Source organism: Maniola hyperantus, chromosome 2 (assembly GCF_902806685.2).
Source record: "Maniola hyperantus chromosome 2, iAphHyp1.2, whole genome shotgun sequence".
In the NCBI taxonomy this organism is placed as follows: Eukaryota; Metazoa; Arthropoda; class Insecta; order Lepidoptera; family Nymphalidae; genus Maniola; species Maniola hyperantus.
In genome coordinates, this window is record NC_048537.1 from 5,491,542 (window position 1) to 5,509,582 (window position 18,041).

At 37.1% G+C, this 18,041-nt stretch overlaps 2 protein-coding genes across 2 annotated transcripts; one reads left to right on the forward strand and one right to left on the reverse strand.

The window, feature by feature from the left end:
* Positions 1-123: 123 nt before the first annotated feature.
* Positions 124-7,404, forward strand: LOC117992340 (mitochondrial enolase superfamily member 1-like). Its single transcript, XM_034980024.2, has 9 exons — positions 124-309; positions 1,065-1,283; positions 1,816-1,938; positions 2,969-3,119; positions 3,890-4,047; positions 4,843-4,985; positions 5,402-5,565; positions 6,394-6,575; positions 7,015-7,404. The coding sequence occupies exons 1-9, from the start codon at positions 211-213 to the stop codon at positions 7,147-7,149; spliced, it is 1,374 nt and encodes a 457-aa protein (XP_034835915.1). The 5' UTR covers positions 124-210; the 3' UTR covers positions 7,150-7,404.
* Ctf4 (Chromosome transmission fidelity 4) lies at positions 7,163-17,688 on the reverse strand. The gene is made up of 16 exons (XM_034980013.2): positions 17,331-17,688; positions 16,957-17,200; positions 16,160-16,406; positions 15,456-15,571; positions 14,336-14,504; positions 13,948-14,073; positions 12,890-13,100; positions 12,138-12,320; positions 11,514-11,676; positions 10,782-10,908; positions 10,171-10,379; positions 9,852-9,950; positions 9,621-9,743; positions 8,881-9,201; positions 8,444-8,587; positions 7,163-7,784 (listed from the first exon to the last, which is right to left on the reverse strand). Exons 1-16 carry the CDS (start codon positions 17,405-17,407, stop codon positions 7,530-7,532), a joined length of 2,814 nt encoding a protein of 937 aa, XP_034835904.1. The 5' UTR covers positions 17,408-17,688; the 3' UTR covers positions 7,163-7,529.
* Between the last annotated feature and the right edge of the window lie 353 nt (positions 17,689-18,041).

Here is an 18,041-nt window from a genome sequence, read left to right on the forward strand (position 1 = left end):
TAACTGACTTGATGATATAAATAACTTCTCATTAGGCAATAATACCTATACATATTATGTGCTGAAATATTTACATATATCAGCTCTAAAATAACTTAAAACAGAACATTAAACTAATGAGCGATGAAGATAACAAAACAGGTTATAAAATAGTGTAGTAGTTATTTAATTGTGTAAGATAGTCGTCGGCATCCACACGCGTTTAAGATAATGCCTTTTCCAAGTCGAGACGGCTTAAAAATCACTCAAATTGACGTTAAAGATGTGAGGTTCCCAACTTCCCTCGGAGGACATGGATCAGACGCTTTGGTAATGTATTGTTTTCGTTACTGATAGGTAAGTATTAAGCCTACTTATGTATTTCAGAAACTATAGCATTAACAATTATGTAAATAAGCTCTTAAGTGTTAGGTATTATTTAGCTCTCTTAGTCGTTTCGTTCGTAATTTCGTTCTCTAGAGTTATGTGGAAGGATCTGGGAACCCACCGTATTATTATCCCAAGAAATCTCTCCTACCGTAGCGTTGTGTACAATTAATTTAGAGGGGTCATGACTCTGCAGTGAGAAATAAGAAGCATAATCTTTGGCTTTTGCCAGCGACTGGCAACCTGGCTTTAGTTTTGTAGTCTATTATATATGGTTTTGTTATGGTAGACTTTATTATAGTCCAAAGCTGAAATACCGGTGCACTGCGATTGACATCGAAAATCCTAGGGACTCAATTTGACCAAATTAGCTTTTGACTAGGCAAGTCTGAACTAACTATATCTATATATATATAAGGAGAAGGTGACTGACTGACTGACTGACTGACTGACTGATCTATCAACGCACAGCTCAAACTACTGGACGGATCGGGCTGAAATTTGACATGCAGATAGCTAAGTATTATGACGTAGGCATCCGCTAAGAAAGGATTTTTGAAAATTCAACTCCTAAGGGGGTTAAATAGGGGTTTGAAATTTTGTAGTCCACGCGGACGAAGTCGCGAGCATAAGCTAGTCTACTTATATAAATATGTGTGAAAGCTCTCCTTTATAGATACTTATTACCGATTGTATAGCACACAGATCCCAATTACTCCTGTGCATATGTGACGACGAGCACAGAGAAAGGCAAGCAGGGCTATGGGCTGACGTTTACCTGCGGGCGAGGGACTGAAATCGTGGTGCTAACGGTTCGAGCCATGAAGAAGTTCATCGTGGGGCGAAACGCTGCGGACATCTTCGCCGATTTCGCTGGCTTCTGGCGCGCTATTACTAACGATTCGCAGATGAGATGGGTAGGTAATTTGAATAACTTGGTACCTACACGATATTTATAAATAGGTATCTACCTTCTTTTTCATATAAATTTTTATTACGTTATCAGAAAGACTTGATTCCAACTCCACTTCGCCTATATAACCACGGACGCGCGTCGTCGGTACTTAAAATATTAACCCGTCCCTACCAAAAAACAAAGGGTCGATAATAGATTTTCAGGTATCATCGCGTTGTCTGTTCAGGTCCTTATTTCTTCTACTCAGTGGCTCAGGTCTATAGTCCTCCTATTTAACCTACTGTGGTGTACTAGCTACAGTAAAGTGCGATACAGTACACGCACCTCCACTAATTTTAACAAATTTTAACTACTACCTACTTAGGTACATTATAAGAAGACGGTTGATACAATTGAAAAATGAAAATACAATTAGTTAACATAAAAATATTATTTAAGTAGTGAGTCAAGTGTACCCAGCAAGCTAAGACAACACGACGCATATATTACGAAAACAGCCTGCACAAACAATATGTTTCTCAATAATTTTGCAGCTCGGCCCTGAAAAAGGCGTTGTACATTTAGCGGTGGCAGCCATTCTTAACTCTTTATGGGATTTGTGGGCCAGACTTGAAAACAAACCTTTATGGAGACTATTGGTTGACTTAACACCAGAGGTAATAAATTATTTATTATTTATTTAATTATTATTATTTATTATTGACTGCAATCTCACCTGGTGGTGATGATGCCGTCTGATGGAAGCGGGCTAACCTGGAAGGGGTATGGCAGTTTGTGTTAAACCCATACCCCTTTCGTTTCTACACGGCATCGTACCGGAACACTTAATCGCTTGGCGGCACGTCTCTGCCGGTAGGGTGGTAACTAGCCACGGCCAAAGCCTCCCACCAGACAAATAATTTATACATAGATTTTGGCTTAGGGTTAGGGTTTGAAATCTAGGGTTTTATACCCATTTAGATACTGATTTTCTTGAACGTGAAATCCAGTAATTAGTTAAATAGGTATATCTTTTAGTTTAAGAGATGTCTTTACCAAAATAGTTTAAAACTTATCCAAATGAATGCATCGTGTGACCCCCTGTTTACAAAGCATTAAATCTAAAGGTCACGCTCGGAGATTTCTTATCTTGTTGTTATTAATTAATTAATTAATTAAGCCTTTATTTAACTTCCTTATCTCTATATACAATGTTTTCTTATAACTACTCGTCTATCTAATAGGTATTCTTTGTTTTTACAACATTTTCGCTTAATCTTATGTTAGTTTTGCTAGTATAATTATGTTGGTAAAATAATTAAGTGTGTTTTGTATGTGTGAAGTTTACTTGTTGTAGGTATGTAGTGGTAGGTAGTTAATAAATTATTATAATATTAATTTACAAAAATTGATTTTTTATGTGAGTAGGTATTCTGTGTAGTGTAGATAAGGATCCCATATTTGGGTATAAGGCCTCCCCCCGGTTCTGCCTTTATATTCTGTATTTTGCATTACCTAATGCAGTCTTGAAAAATCCAAAATTGTAAAAATTATGTAGGTATTTTTTTTTTTCAATTCTTTTTTCATATTTTACTTTTTAGATTCCTCACGTTAGTATCCCAGAATTTCTTCTCTATGCATACGTATATATTATCATAGGTATAACACCTGTTGTTATAATAGATAGTAATTAATATTGTTGGTCAGGAATTGGTATCAACTATAGACTTTCGTTACATAACCGACGTGATAACTAAAGATGAAGCTATTCAATTGTTAAAAGTCAAACTTGCTGGAAAAGAAGAAAGAGTAAAACAATTGTTGGAAAAAGGATATCCGGCGTATACGACACAAGTTGGTGAGAAGAGCTTTATTCCATAAGACCTTATTAAGGTTCCGTACCCAAAGGGTTCCAATGGGACCCTTGGGTTACTAAGCCTCCGCTTTCCGTTAGTCCGTCCGTGTGTCTGTCAGCGGGCTGTATCTCATGAACCGAAGGTAGAGTTGAAATTTTTAAAGATTGTGTATTTCTATTGCCGCTACAGCAACAAATAATAAAAAAATTAAAATGGCCGCCATGTAAAATAAAAAAATCAAAAAGCACATAGGTAATCTTGTGCGATGGTACGGAACCCTTCGTGTGCGAGTCCGACTCGCACTGTACCGGTTTGTTCAAAGTGCCCTTAAAACGGGGTGGATTCGGTTCTCGGCTGGACCAATAAAAATGTTTGTATATTCAGCCAAGACATTTGAGTTAACAAGGCAGAACTATAAAGCTTAGGTACAAGTGAGTAAACCTACAGGCGTCTTAGCATAGCCAGTTTTATTTAAGTCTTTCAAGCAACAACTAAAAATGCAATGCAGTGTTTCTTTATTATTAATCCATACTAATAATATAAATGCGAAAGGGTGTCTGTCTGTCTGTCTGCTAGCTTTTCACGGCCCAACAGTTTAACTGATTTGTATTAAATTAAGTACAGAGGTAGCTAGCTTGCATTTCGGAAATTGGTATAGACAACTTTTATCCCGGAAAATCCAAGAGTTCCCACGGGATTTTTGAAAACCTAAATCCACGCGGACGAAGTCGCGGGCATCATCTAGTTCTTAATATGTTACATGGGATTTCAGGTTGGATGGGTTACAGCGACGAACTTGTGAAAGAATTGTGCAATAAATATTTAAGTCTGGGTTTCAAACACTTCAAAGTCAAAGTAGGACTCAATTTAGAAGACGACATTCGAAGATGCAGTGCAGTGCGCAAATACATCGGCGACGACAAAATCCTGGTAATACAAAATGACATACCTATCTATCTACCTATCTAATGTAACATCGAATCGATACATTTGACAATGGAATGTCTTTTGCCTTATCTAATAGTAATTAAAACCGATTATAATGATGATCGTCTTGCGCCGTCTGAATCCAGCGGCTCCCTACAAGAGTCCTATGTAGAGTGTGGAAGTCCCTAAAAAAGACCCTATGTCCAGCAATGGACGTCTATCGGTTGATGATGATGATGATGATAATGACCATAGCGTAAATACTTACATAAAGTTACAGTATCCGACACTCTATAGGAAATATTGTACATCGACCTTTAGAAAGAGATAGCGGTTCCGTAGTGTTGTCTCTGAGACCGACAACTAAAGGTCAATGTACAATATTTCCTGCCGGCTACTGTAAATAAATGCCTTTAAACTTTGTGATCGTAGCACATATAAGTACCTACCGAGTTCTGCTAGAGCTAGACGGTATAAATTCCTACGTCTCACCAAACTCGCCCCTGCGACCCAACAAGTATGCTTTGTCTCGTCGACCGACTGTAGCGATCGTACCTACTGATAATGATGATGAATGATGACGTCTGAATTATGATTAACTAGCTGATGCCCGCGACTTCGTACGCGTGGAATTAGATTTTTTAAAAGCCTATGTCACTCTCCAGGTCTTTATCTATACCCATGCAAAAAATCACGTCAATCCGTTGCACCGTTGCGACGTGATTGAAGGACAAACCAACAAACAAACACACTTTCGCATTTATATAAGGGTACGGATAAAGCCATACGTATTCGTAGATGGTAGATGCGAACCAAGCATGGAGTGTTGGAGAAGCTATCGAATGGATGAAGAAACTAGCGCCCTTGAAACCGATGTGGATTGAGGAACCAACCTCGCCTGACGATGTGTTAGGCCATGCCGCTATATCACAAGCTCTGAAGTAAGTAGGGATCATTCTTTGATCGGAAATTGTATCTGTGGCCATTAGTGACAAATACATATATGTACAGCTGTTTTGCCGTCCCATAATAGTAAATTTTATTAAGTTATTTAAAAACGACTTGTAAATAAACGCCCTTAATCATTCTCATTCTGGGAAGAAACCCATGTGCCATAGTGGGGCGTCGATGGATTAATAAACTGAGTGAAAGAATATAGTGAACTGACGAAGCCCTAACTATAAAATGTGCCAAACCATTAGTACTAAAATCTATTATAAAACTCGTGCCAATAAACTACACAAAAATGGCGGCGCTAATTATTATTATCTTTCACTTGCACACTATATACAGGTATGTTGTGCAAGAGAGTGGGAATGATTAACGTGTATTTAGTAGGTACCTACTGAATTTACAGACCGTACGGTATAGGAGTAGCAACGGGTGAAATGTGTGCGAATCGCGTGATGTTCAAGCAGTTCCTGCAGAGTGGCGGTATGCAGTACTGTCAGATCGACTCGGCTCGCATCGGCGGTGTTAACGAGATCCTATCCGTTTATCTCATGGCTAAGAAACTTAAAGGTATGGAAGAAGGGAACGATTTCCAAGATACGGTTCTCTGATTAGCAATTTAATGCTATTGTAGGAATGTAACGTAACGTAAACGTAATTTATAATTTATAATAATAAGAAAAAAATTAAAACTAATTGTAATAATATAATGTTAATAATAAGATAAAATTAAAAAATAAGTATTCAAAATGTATGTGCATGGTAAGGAATAATAAAAGCTTTTTTATTTTTATTTTATTTAACGAAACGTACCTACTAGTAGTTGGATTTACCATTTCCGATGAAAAAATCAAAAGTTAACTGTTCCGCAAAGAATAAAAGTCATGATTCATCATTAAGTTCACGGCAACTCCAGCTGATTGCTGAGCAACGTATACCTAACCGATTAAAGGAAGATTGTAATTCGCTATGTGCGACTACATAGCGAATTACAATCTTCCTTCAACTCCAACTTAAAGCTGTTTGTTTGTATTGTACATTTTTATGATTTGAAAATAGTAACTGCCGGGTTCCTTGCCGGTTCTTCTCAGCAGAACTTACGATAAAGGTACGTTTCTACGGGAAATTGAAATTCCGCAATTCCAGGCAATTAAGTCAATTATGACGTCTCGACCACATGAACCAATTTACGGCAATACCCAGCAATACTTAAAAATTTCAGCAATGTTATGCAACATAATTGCTCCACTTATTGCTCCAGATTGCCATACGTATATTACCCGGTTACGTGAATTGCCTGGAATCGCAGAATTTCGATTGCCCGTGTAAGCGTACCTTAAGAGACACTAGTTGTCTTACATGAAATAAATAAATTTAGATTTTGAATGGTGGTTTTAGTGAAAGTGTGCCCTCACGCGGGCGGCGTGGGGCTGTGCGAGATGGTGCAGCATCTACAGCTGTGGGACTACGCGTGCGTGTCCGGGACTATGGAGGGACGGCTTATTGAGTACGTCGACCAACAGCACGAACATTTCTACGACCCGTGTGTAGTGGAGAACGCTAGATATCTCGCGCCTAAGGTAATTTCTACTATCGGTTTTTGTGAGTTAATACAGTTTGCATGGAGTAATAAACTCTGGACGACAGTGGAGGGTATGTGTCTTCGCGTGGATATATTAGTTCTACTTCGTCCGCTCAGTCTCGGTTGAGTTGTGAAAAGTAGCGATAACCGTAACGCTTTCATGTAACCAGAGCGAGACAGCGCTTCTGAGCTAACGCAAACTAAAACTCTACTATGTTGTTTTAGCTCTCAGAAATTATGCCACTTTTGTTGATTCCCTCTTTTCGTTCTCTCTCGTTAACTGAAACCACTGTGTTAGTAAACTTTATCAAGTTTGTGGACCCAAAGCATATTGTACTTAGTTGGATTATTACAAAAATATTAACTTGAAGAAAATATTATAAGAATAATCTGCGATATTAAAAAAAATGTCTTACAAACTACTTTATTATTTACAGGTTCCAGGATACAGTACGAAAATGTTTCCAGAAACGCTTCAAAAGTTCTCTTATCCCAAAGGAAGCGAATGGCAATCTATGTTCAAAGAAGGAATATTCCCACCACCCGATGAAGCTGAATTAGTCAATGTGTAAAACAAAAACGTCATTTATGTGAAAATATAATATATATTTTCGTCAAAGTATTTGGAAATATAAAATTGTTTAAAAATAGTAGTTCAATAATTACTTGCTTAAAACTATGTAGTATAGTACTGTCTTACAACAGCCGTCGAATACAGAACAAACTTGACTTATTGAAAACCTGTCCAGAAACATAAATTGTGTCAGAAAATAAGAATTAAAAATTATATGTTGTTATTAAATCCGAAATAAATAAACATAATTCTGCTTTAAACTTATTTTTACAGGGGAGTCACTCAGTTCTGATACTTTATAATTTCAGAGAAATCATTGAGATAGGCTAGTCCACCTTCAACAAAAAAAACCGGATTTCTTAATTAAAAACACTTAGCTTAGCTTTTCTTTGAAAACGCGAAGGTACTAAGTTTCGATTGTTTCGGAGCGTTCACGACTGGTGGCTCTTCAATACTTTCATTAAGCTTTCTTTTTAGTCCATTTTCTATGTTTTTACTTTGAAGTGATTTGAATGTTCTCACACAATGTCGGGTTAATTCGGATGGAGTAAGTTCAGGATTCTCCTTTTCCAATGACGATTTATTGCGAGAGAACCAGTCCACGAATGTTTCCCCTCCGTGTAGCTTTAAAGGCTGAAATTAAGTGATTTCATTAAAACAAATAATTATATCCATAGGTACTAATATTATAAATGCGAAATTGTGTATGTCCGTTTGTCTGCTAGTTTTTCACCTAAATCCACGCGGACTAAGTCGCGGTAATCATATAGTATATTATATTTTTATTAATTACACATTTAAGTTTGCACCACAACTTGATTTCAAAGAGTTTTAACGCCTACAAAATTTGTTCCGTTATTGCGATACATTTCAATTGGTTTTCCCCGTCTTGAAATCAATCGCTTTAAATAAAATCTTAAATATATAAAAGGAACAGCTGACTGACTGACTGATCTATCAACACGGAGCTTAAACTAATGGACGGATCGGGCTGATATTTGGTATGCAGATAGCTATTATGACAGACATTCGCTTAGAAAGGATTTTTGTAAATACAATCCCTAAGGGGTAAAATAGGGCTTTTATATCTTCCACGTGGACAAAGTCGCAGGCATTAAGCTAGTAATTAATAAACATAATAAATAACGTTCCTTATAACTACAAAAAACTATAAACAGAATTAGCAGGTAAGGTAGAATAGGAAAAGAAAATAGATTTTACAATTTTCGACTGATAACTGAAAAAAGTGATAGGGTGGTTAGAAAATTTATTTTAATCTTATGTAAACTCACATCACAATTATCGCTTGAGTCTTTTGTAGCGTGCACCTCTACAAGAGTCCTCTCGGTCAAGCTTAGCGGACTCTGAACTACCTTTGCTATTTCTTGCTGCTTCCGGAACGGATTTCTCGCACCGCCGGGCGATGATTTTATTGGCTAAAATTTATTTCAATACCATTTATACCTATACATTCACTCAGAAGGATAAGTAAGGTTAGAATATTTTCTGAAATTGGATTGATAAATTAAAATCCTTATTTTTTTAAATGCCGAAATTAATAATCTATCTTTCGATAAGTCACTTAACAACATTGTTATTTTCATAAACTGTGTAATCTTTTTTGACAAAATATAACAATGTTGTTGAGTGACTTATAGACGGATTTTACAGATAGATTGATTACTAATTTCGGTCGTTAGTCACAAAAATGGTCAAAAAATGTACTCACAACTGGTTTAATAGGATTATCAATTTCAATTTTCTTTTTAATAGTTTTTTGCGGTATAATTAAACTCGCGTTGAGATCCTGTTCTGTGTTAGCGACGTCATACGTTTCCTGTGTTTCCAGTTCTTGGAAATGACAGTTCTGGGCTATATTGAATTTGTCGGCATCTCTTTCCCACGTTTCGGCCAGATTTGATAATTTGTCAGCCAAATGCATTCGGCCTAACCGCGACGCGTATTTGGCCGCAAGAGGGAGCAAGCGGTCGTCTTTTAGTAGTTCCATAAGTTCGAGGGCCCTCTGCTCTATTTCACTTCGACACGCCAGCTACAAAAGTATAAAACTGTTTAGCGGTTATTATTGCATTACAGCATTTTTAGGGTTCCGTGTCTTAAAAGGAAAATCCAGTCAAGTGCAAGTCGAACTTGCACCCGAAGGGCTCCGTTCCATTGTGCAAGAACCAAAGTCTCACAGCACAAAGGAAATAGAGGAAAAAAACCTGAAAATCGTTAATTTGTAATAATTATATCACATAAAGCATAATTTTTTGCGGTTACAAACTTACATTTGCAGTTGGAGACAATTTAAGCACCAAAATATTTACATGTAACCTTCCAAGGTACGGAAGCTTCGCTGCGTGAGTTCGACTCGCACTTGGTCGGTTTTTAACACTATTAGAAATAAATATCATTACAAAAATCTACTAATAAAAGTATGGATGGCCGCCTTTTCATTACGATACTCACAGCAAATAATTTGAGAGCAGTTTCTCTAGCTGCCTTCACGTCAACTTCTGATGTAGTGTGTGCCCATCGTACTAACTGTTCCTCGTATTGGGTTTTTTCGGTGTCCAACTCACAAAGGGGAATCTGAAAAGTTTAATAATGTTTATTTGCTATAAGTCAGCTAAATTTAAGGACAGACAACCTTCAAAAACAGGGAGTGTTTCATAAAGTTTAAACAGATAAATAATGTACCTGTATAGAAAGTTCGGCGACGATTGGTTTGGGAACCGTCTGTGGGAATGACGTCCCCCGGCACATGATAGCTCGCACCTTCTGTGTTGGCTCACTTATCTACAAATAGAATATCAATCATTATGTAGAATATAACATCAAAACTACATGAACACGTGACGTAAGTTTGGAATTAGCGCCATATAAATAACTTAGCGGACGCATCTGAGTTTCTGAAAGAGTATCTGCGGTACTAGTTTTCGTATAAGCTAATAAAGTAGATATTCTGTAATGTCAATAGCAGAATAGCATTATTTTGCTGGATATTGGATAAACTTACCGAAACTATAAACCAAGAATCCGAAGCGCCTTTTGAGTGTGTAGTGGTGTCACATATTGGCATCCACACACCGCTAGATACATCATACAATCTTAATGTGCCGGTATTATCGTAAGCACATGGTGATCCTACATCTGTGGTGCCGATCCAAGATAATTTGGACCCTGGGGTTAAGGGCAGAAGGACCGTTTTGCTGCGTACTTGACGACCTAGAAAAAAGCCTCGATAGAATATAAATTGTTCTATCTAATCTATCAATTGATTAAATTTGGGATAATTGATTTTAGACAATAGTTAAAGGTGAACCGTACAATTGGCATGCCAGTTGACCCATAGAGTTAAGATGGCGCGTGAGGAGTCATTTTGCTATATAACTTGCTATTTCCGTAAAAAGAAGATATGATCGAACAAAATAAGGACTAAAATCGTACTTTTGACATGAAATTTTTAACACAAAGTTAAAATGGCGCGTGAAAAGTTAGTTTTTACGCATTATATTGTGGCAACAAAACTAACTTTTTATCACGGTTGAGTATATCATAGACGCAATGACAAGTGATTAGGGATATTAAAATACTTTTTAGGGTTAGTAGTATTATGTTGTCTATTACCATTAAGTGCTACGATATCCATAGCAAGATGTTGGTCTGAGAGGCCGGGGTCCGTGTGATGGTATGCCGCAAGCAAGGTGGTGCTGAAACCCGCCAAAGCTACGACCGGTCCGGCTAACGATATCACCTATACAGATAAGATATCTTTTAGACTGGAACTAATTCCTGTAATTTACGGTATTTTTAGAAATACGATGCGGCTTGGTTGTGTGATGTTAGTTGCCCATTTTCCATTCTGACAGTTCATTTTACTCACTCATATTAAAATTTATTAAAAAAAGGATTTTTTTTGTCCAGATAATAGCGTCTACTAGCAATAAAATTTGCAGAATTGATTCTGCAATAAAAGGCGGTAGGTACATAGTTATTTTCAAATGGAAATTACAGAAATTAACTTGTTGCGAGTATTCAAATAGTACCTTTCAGTCGATTAACACAGACTTGCCAGAGCTGACCTGCAAGTTTTATTACTAGTGTTATCAGCATTTTTAGTTCGATGTCATAAGAGAGTGAAAGTGTGTGGGTAGTGAGTTAACTTTTGATTGCAGTACTATGCGAGCTAAATTGCACTTTATTGAAGGTTCACTCTACAAAGTTATTTATTTAAATATCTTTGTAGAGTGAACCTTCTATAACTGTAAGATACTGTTAAGTATTCTGTGCTCCAATATTGAAATTGGGGCTTAATTTATACACCTTTTATGTATTCAAAGTTGTAAAAGTAGAACCCACCTGTCTCTGAGTCCCACAAGGCGTGAAGAGTCTAAGCAGCCTCGCGTTGGTAGCACAAGCGACCAGCCCGCTAGTGGCGACTACACAGAGGATTTCCTCCGTATCGGGCATAGAGACGCTCCATTCCTTACTACTACCCACTAACGATATGCACACTAGTTTACTGTGAACAAAATTAAGTAATTACTGAGGCTCTACTGTAGCTTTTCAAGTTATGGCGAAACCTGCCCTTTATGGACAGGAAAGGGACAGAAAATATCGTGATTATAGATCTCCAATTAAAGGGTTTTACTTTTACGCACTGTAACGTTAACATGCAGTCATTTTCAGGCCTCACTGATTATTCAGTGAAACTAATCAGTAATCAGTGACACTTTTCATAAGTTTATCTTATGTGCATAATGCAATATTGACTCTAAACTAAGCGGCTCGATTGCGGTAGAGTGACAGATACAATGTCACGATCGCGATCATCTCTGATTGGTTGATGTACGCTTACTAGTGTCACTTATATTTGTGAATTGTTTATCTTTTATATCAGCTATGGAAAAATAGGGTTTCTACGTGACATTGGCGAAGTGCATTTTACACAAAGCAAAAAAAAAAAGAAAAACTAGGTATTACCTAGGCGTTTCGCAAGCTAGCGCCAACACATGTGAGGACAAGCTGGCCATGGTGTGGTTGAGGTAGTTGTTGAGGTGTATGCCGTGGTGGACGCCCGAGTCGTGGAATTCCACGTCGATGCTCGATTCGCCGTTTTCTGCAGTGTGACAGCGGACGATACCTATGTCGTTCCAACACATGTATCTGAAAAGATGAGATGAATTCTGAATTACGATTTTGATATGATGCAAAAAACAATAAAAACGTTTTATGTAACCAATTTAACCAGTCTCAGACCACCATGCGATTTGACGTTGCTGTAAGCATACCGAGAATATTACCCGTGCGTTTACATATTGGCCATCGTGTTGCAGCTCGCCACTCCACGCCATTGATCTCATCTATGTCACGCATAATCTCGCTATTCTGCGAGTGCGTGACGTGACGAGACCGTAGGCGAATGTATGACGAATTAGACTTCTCACCCCACGTACGAATGTTTAAACTTTAAATGCATCTTTATACATAACATGCCGGGCTAATTTGGTCATGTGTATACCCATGGCAGCGCGTCTTTCCGACGCGTAATTTTCATCTCTGAGTGAGAGATGTAAAACTTTACGCGATAGAAGGGGAGACGTTTATTAAATTTTAAGCTGAATTGCGCTTTATTGTGTCGCAACAAGAGTCGCTATTTATGAGTATTTAAATGTTTTCGTGGAGTAATCTTCTAAAAGGTACTATTAAAGTTTTCTGTGGTTTAGTCCGCTCACCTGTGTTCTAGATGTACCGGGGTAGAGGAGGGCTGGAATGGCGGCTGCGGGGGAGTGGTGGCAGGCGCGGGGGGAGGGGCCGCTGACGCCGGCCGGAAGTCATCCTTGTCAACCAGGCCGAGAGTTTCATTCTTTATCTTCTCCAACGATATGGCGTTGTCGTCATCACTCTCGTAGTTCTCGATTAGGTTGTCTAGCAATTCGTCATTGTCTAAAAAAATATGTGTACACCTAATTTGAAATACGCAGGTGTAGTGTGTAAGTGACAGGGAATGATAATGCAGCCATTTTCGATTAATTATTGGTACATATGTTTAAATATTCTTTAAAAATTCCACTGTACACAATCTTTAAACCAAAATGGCATGTTTTTAAATGTAATGTTTCATAATGCTCCTTGCAGAAAAGGATGAGCACTATATTTAGAACTGTCAATTCAGTTTACAGATTGTGTCAGAATTAGCCTCAATGATGTAGTCTTGACCTTATCTGAAAGGGGTACAGGATTTTTCGAAGTCGTAAGTTTTATTTCAAACGCTACCTAAGCTACCTGAAAATGAATAGACTAGGCAGATTTATTTTTCCTTTTGTGTCACAATAAATTGATTAACAGTTACTAGGTCTACCTCCAAAACTCCAGCTAATTGGATATTTTCCTACTTTTGAGTTTTATAAATATTATTACTTTATTATAAACTAGGATAAAAATAATGACGTATGCTGAAAAAAAATTTAAAATGCAACTAAGATTTACAAAGTTACAGGCATTTTAATTTTGGAGTGGGAGGGTCTTCTATCTCTTTCTCGCAAAACGAAAATTTGTATGAAACCGCACGAAGCTACTATGGCAATAGTAAGGTGTGACGTCAAACTGCTATATCGCTATCTGTGTCTAATCAGAAATATTTAAATGCTTATAATTTTTTGTTATTTGATCAATTTAATTAGTTTTTCCTTTTATCCTAGTTTATAATAAAGTAATAAAAAAATGGAGTCAAATACCCAATTTGGATGATTTAGTAGCAGTGTAATATGTAATATGTATGCACTGAACTTACCATCATCATCAGCTCTTTCAACCATTTCAACATCATCACCGTCAGCTTTACCGCTTTCCTTGCCATAGCAGTTCACCAACATGCCTAACTGACCTGCCACGTCACAGTACACTAGGATTCCATTGCCTAAACCAAAAGTAAGATATTAATTCAACACACTATAGATGCGCAAGGATGCGCTGGTTAGCTGGAAAAGTTAGTTATAAACTGGTAAAATGTAGAAGAAAGATATATAAACTCGAAAAATGTTATTGGGCTTTATGCCGGTGTAATTAAATCATAGTAATAAGTAAATAAATAATAAAATAATAATAAATGTTTTGAACTGGATAAATTTGCTGGAAAATGGATAACTGTGGTACCCTACTATTATACTTGGGAATTTTACCTTTAGGGTTCCAAGCCATAGCGGACACATTATGTGAGGTGGGATGCTCAATAATACCTATACAGGTCCCCGACTCGACCTCCCACACAGCTACCTGGCCAGCCACTGTACTGCCAGCTAGATACTGTCCACAGGGGGAGAATAGACATTGCGATATGGCACATTTTATCTGAAAACAATTTCACTAATAATAAACTTATATAACAATTGTTATAACTTATAGGTATATGTTTTACAATCTAGATGATTCTCATTACTTTGCGCGGATTTGTATTTATTAAAATCTTGTCGAACCTCTTTGATTTCTAGGATAAAAAGGAACGTATCTCAGGGATACTCCATAGCTCTCCATACCCGCATTTCGTCAAAATTGTTTAAGTAGATGGTCTGTGAAAAGGTTGCAAACAGACTGACAGACACACTTACACATTTATAATATTATTAGCTTATTCCCGCGACTACATTCGCATGGACTACACAAATTACAAACCCTTATTTTACCCCCTTTGGGGTTGAATATTCAAAAATCCTTGCTTAGCGGATGTCTACATCATAATAGCTTATCTGCATGCCAAATTTCAGCCTGATCCGTCCAGTAGTTTGAGCTGTGCGTTGATAGATCAGTCAGTCAGTCAGCTTTTCCTTTTATATATATATAGATTATGATTTGTGTACGATTTAATATTGTGTAACTAAATGATGCACGCGACTTCGTTTGAGTGGATTTACATTTTTGAAAATCTCGTGGGAACTCTTTGATATAAAGTAGCCTATGTCACTCTCCAGGTCTTTAACTATACGCATGCAAAAAATCACGTCGATCTGTTGCTTTATTGCGACGTGATTGAAGGACAAAATATTATAAATGTGAAAGTGTGGATGTTTGGATGTTTAGATGTTTGGATGTTTGTTACTCAGTCACGCAAAAACGGCTGAACGGATTTGGATGAAATTTAGAATGGAGATAGATTATATCCTGGATTCAGACATAGGCTACTTTTTATCAGGGAAAATCAAAGAGTTCCCGCGGGATTTTGAAAAATCTAATTCCACGCGGACGAAGTCGCGGGCATCAGCTAGTTGATAATATGGGTACTTTAGATTAGATTGTGGTACTAACAGTACTATGAGTAAATGTCATTCGTTGACTCCAGCTTTCACAGTCCAAAATAACTATTTCTCTGTTGTGTGGATAAGCGAGAAGCTTTCCCTCTGATGGTTCAAAATCCATATGACCTGAAATCATAAACATATAACTTTATCTCTATGTGTTTAAGCGTACAAATTAGTTTTTACACAGTGTAAAGGCTGTTTATCTTAAATGTGTGTAATCCTAATGTATTTATGACTAGCTGCCCTGGCGACCTTCATACCGCCTAACAGTTGATTCAATTTTTTAAAATTTTTCTCTCCGTAAGAACCATCTTCGTACTTCAAGGAATATTATGAAAAAAGAATTAGCGAAATCGGTTCAGCTGTTCAGCGATTCATTTTTATATATAGAGATATTGCTAGCTGATGCCCGCGTCAGTAGAAATCATGTAGGAGCTCTTTCATTTTCTGGGATAAAAAGTAGCATATGTCACTCTCGAGGTTTAAACTATACCCATGCAAAAATCACGTCGATCCGTTGTTCCATTGCGACGTGATTGAAGGGCAAAACAATAAAACAACAAACAAACAAACACACTTTCGCATTTATAATATGGGTAGTGATATAGTCTTTTTACTTAGCTTTGTACAATAATGTTTTGCATTTGTACCAGGTCAAATAATTAAGAGATTATTTAAATAAACTTTTCAGTAGGTAATAATAATACTCACATAAAACTTTGGCTGCAAAGAAAGTGTTGATTTTTGGAACACACAAGACCTCTTTTACAACTTTCTGTGTGTCTATATCCCAGACCCTCATAGCACCATCTCCAGAAGCTGTGCAAGCATACTTCATGTGCGGACATATTGCTATACTTAGTACAGGACCTTTGTGCTCTGACATCACAAATAAGGGGGCACCTCCTTCAAGGCTGCAGATTTTTGCTTCCATGTTTTCTGATGTACATCCTAAGGCCTATAATATTAACATTAATGATTATAAAAAAATGAATATAAAATTTGTACTTAGTTGATTAGAAGAGTAAAGCTCGCTGTAAAAGTTTGTGGCCGCTTTGTGTTTTTCTCTCCTTTGTGTTATATGTTTGCTATTTTTTTTGTTTACTTTTACTCTCTTATATTCTTTTATTTTATAAATATATAAAACGAAAAGGTGACTGACTGACTGACTGATCTATCAACGCACAGCTCAAACAACTGGATGAATCGGGCTGAAATTTGGTATGCAGATAACTATTATGACGTAGACATCCGCTAAGAATTTTTTTTTAAATTCAACCCCTAAGGAGGTAAAATAGGGGCCCAAAATTTATCGCACGCGGACGAAGTCGCGGGCATAAGCTAGTTTTTGAATAACCATCACATTGTCTTTTTGCCATATTTATCCTTATTATTAAATATATTATCATAACTACAATAAAAGTTATAGAAATTCAGTGTTAAACAAAAATCTCAAATTCAATGTTAAATTAAAAGTCAAAATTTCATAAACCAATATCACATGTTACCTCAATTTTTGGTTTTGATATAATCTGTGTAACTGGTGCAGTGAACCTAGTAATAATTCCATCTTTATCAAACGCTGGGAAGGTGTAGGCTTGCACTGCATGGTTATCAGTAGCCACATACAGTCTGCTGTCTTTGAAACACACTGCAAGGGCATTCTCACCAACACAGTGGGAATTTGGATCATCGTCTTCAATATCAAGCCATATTCTGACATCACCATCGTGACCACAGGTTATTATGTGCCTGAAACAAACCTATGGTTGTAAACAGGGCCCAAAGACCATTTGATGCTGTTCCAGACTAAATTATACTTTGATAGGACGCGGACGAAGTCGCGAGCATAATCTAGTTAAATAATAAATATGAAAGCTACCTTCCATCCTCTGTGTAACACACGTCAGTATGCCCTTCAGCATGAGCGTATCGCAAGGGTCTGCTGTCGATTTTCATGATTATTATTTGGTTTAAATTATGCCTTGCTACTGACGAAGCTGTATAATGTGGGCACTGAACATTTTCTAATTAATGAAAGATGACACTCTTGCCTCTGAGTAATTAAAAGAAAGTACTCAAGAGTATACGTAATTATCAAAAGGCTACAAAATGTACAGCAGGTATTTAGCAATTTATATTTCAACACTTTTTCGACTTTTTATCACCTTTTTATTTTTGATTTTAACTTTCTGACATCAATTTTGGCGGTCTATAAACTTTTTTTACTGGTTTTACGGCTCTGGACTATTAGTATATATTACTTTACTCTATGATTTAGTTTTGTCGATTCGTTAGTTCGATTGGCAGCACTGTAATTTGCAGTGTCGGGTGTTGCATGTTTCAATACGAATAGCGTTTCCGAAATGTAGGGACAAGGTAGGGACAGAAATTATAGAATGGGAAAATCATGTACATGTAAGCATGCGAAAACTAGCCCAGAGAGAAGAAAGAAAGATCCATCAAGCTCGTGCTTGAGATGCATGTGTGTAGAATATAGATACATGCCAGGTTTGAAACCGCCACCTTGTGGCTGCTTTTTTTATTGTCATATTGTTATTGTAGCTCTTGTAGCCCTTTGAGCCTTCGCGGT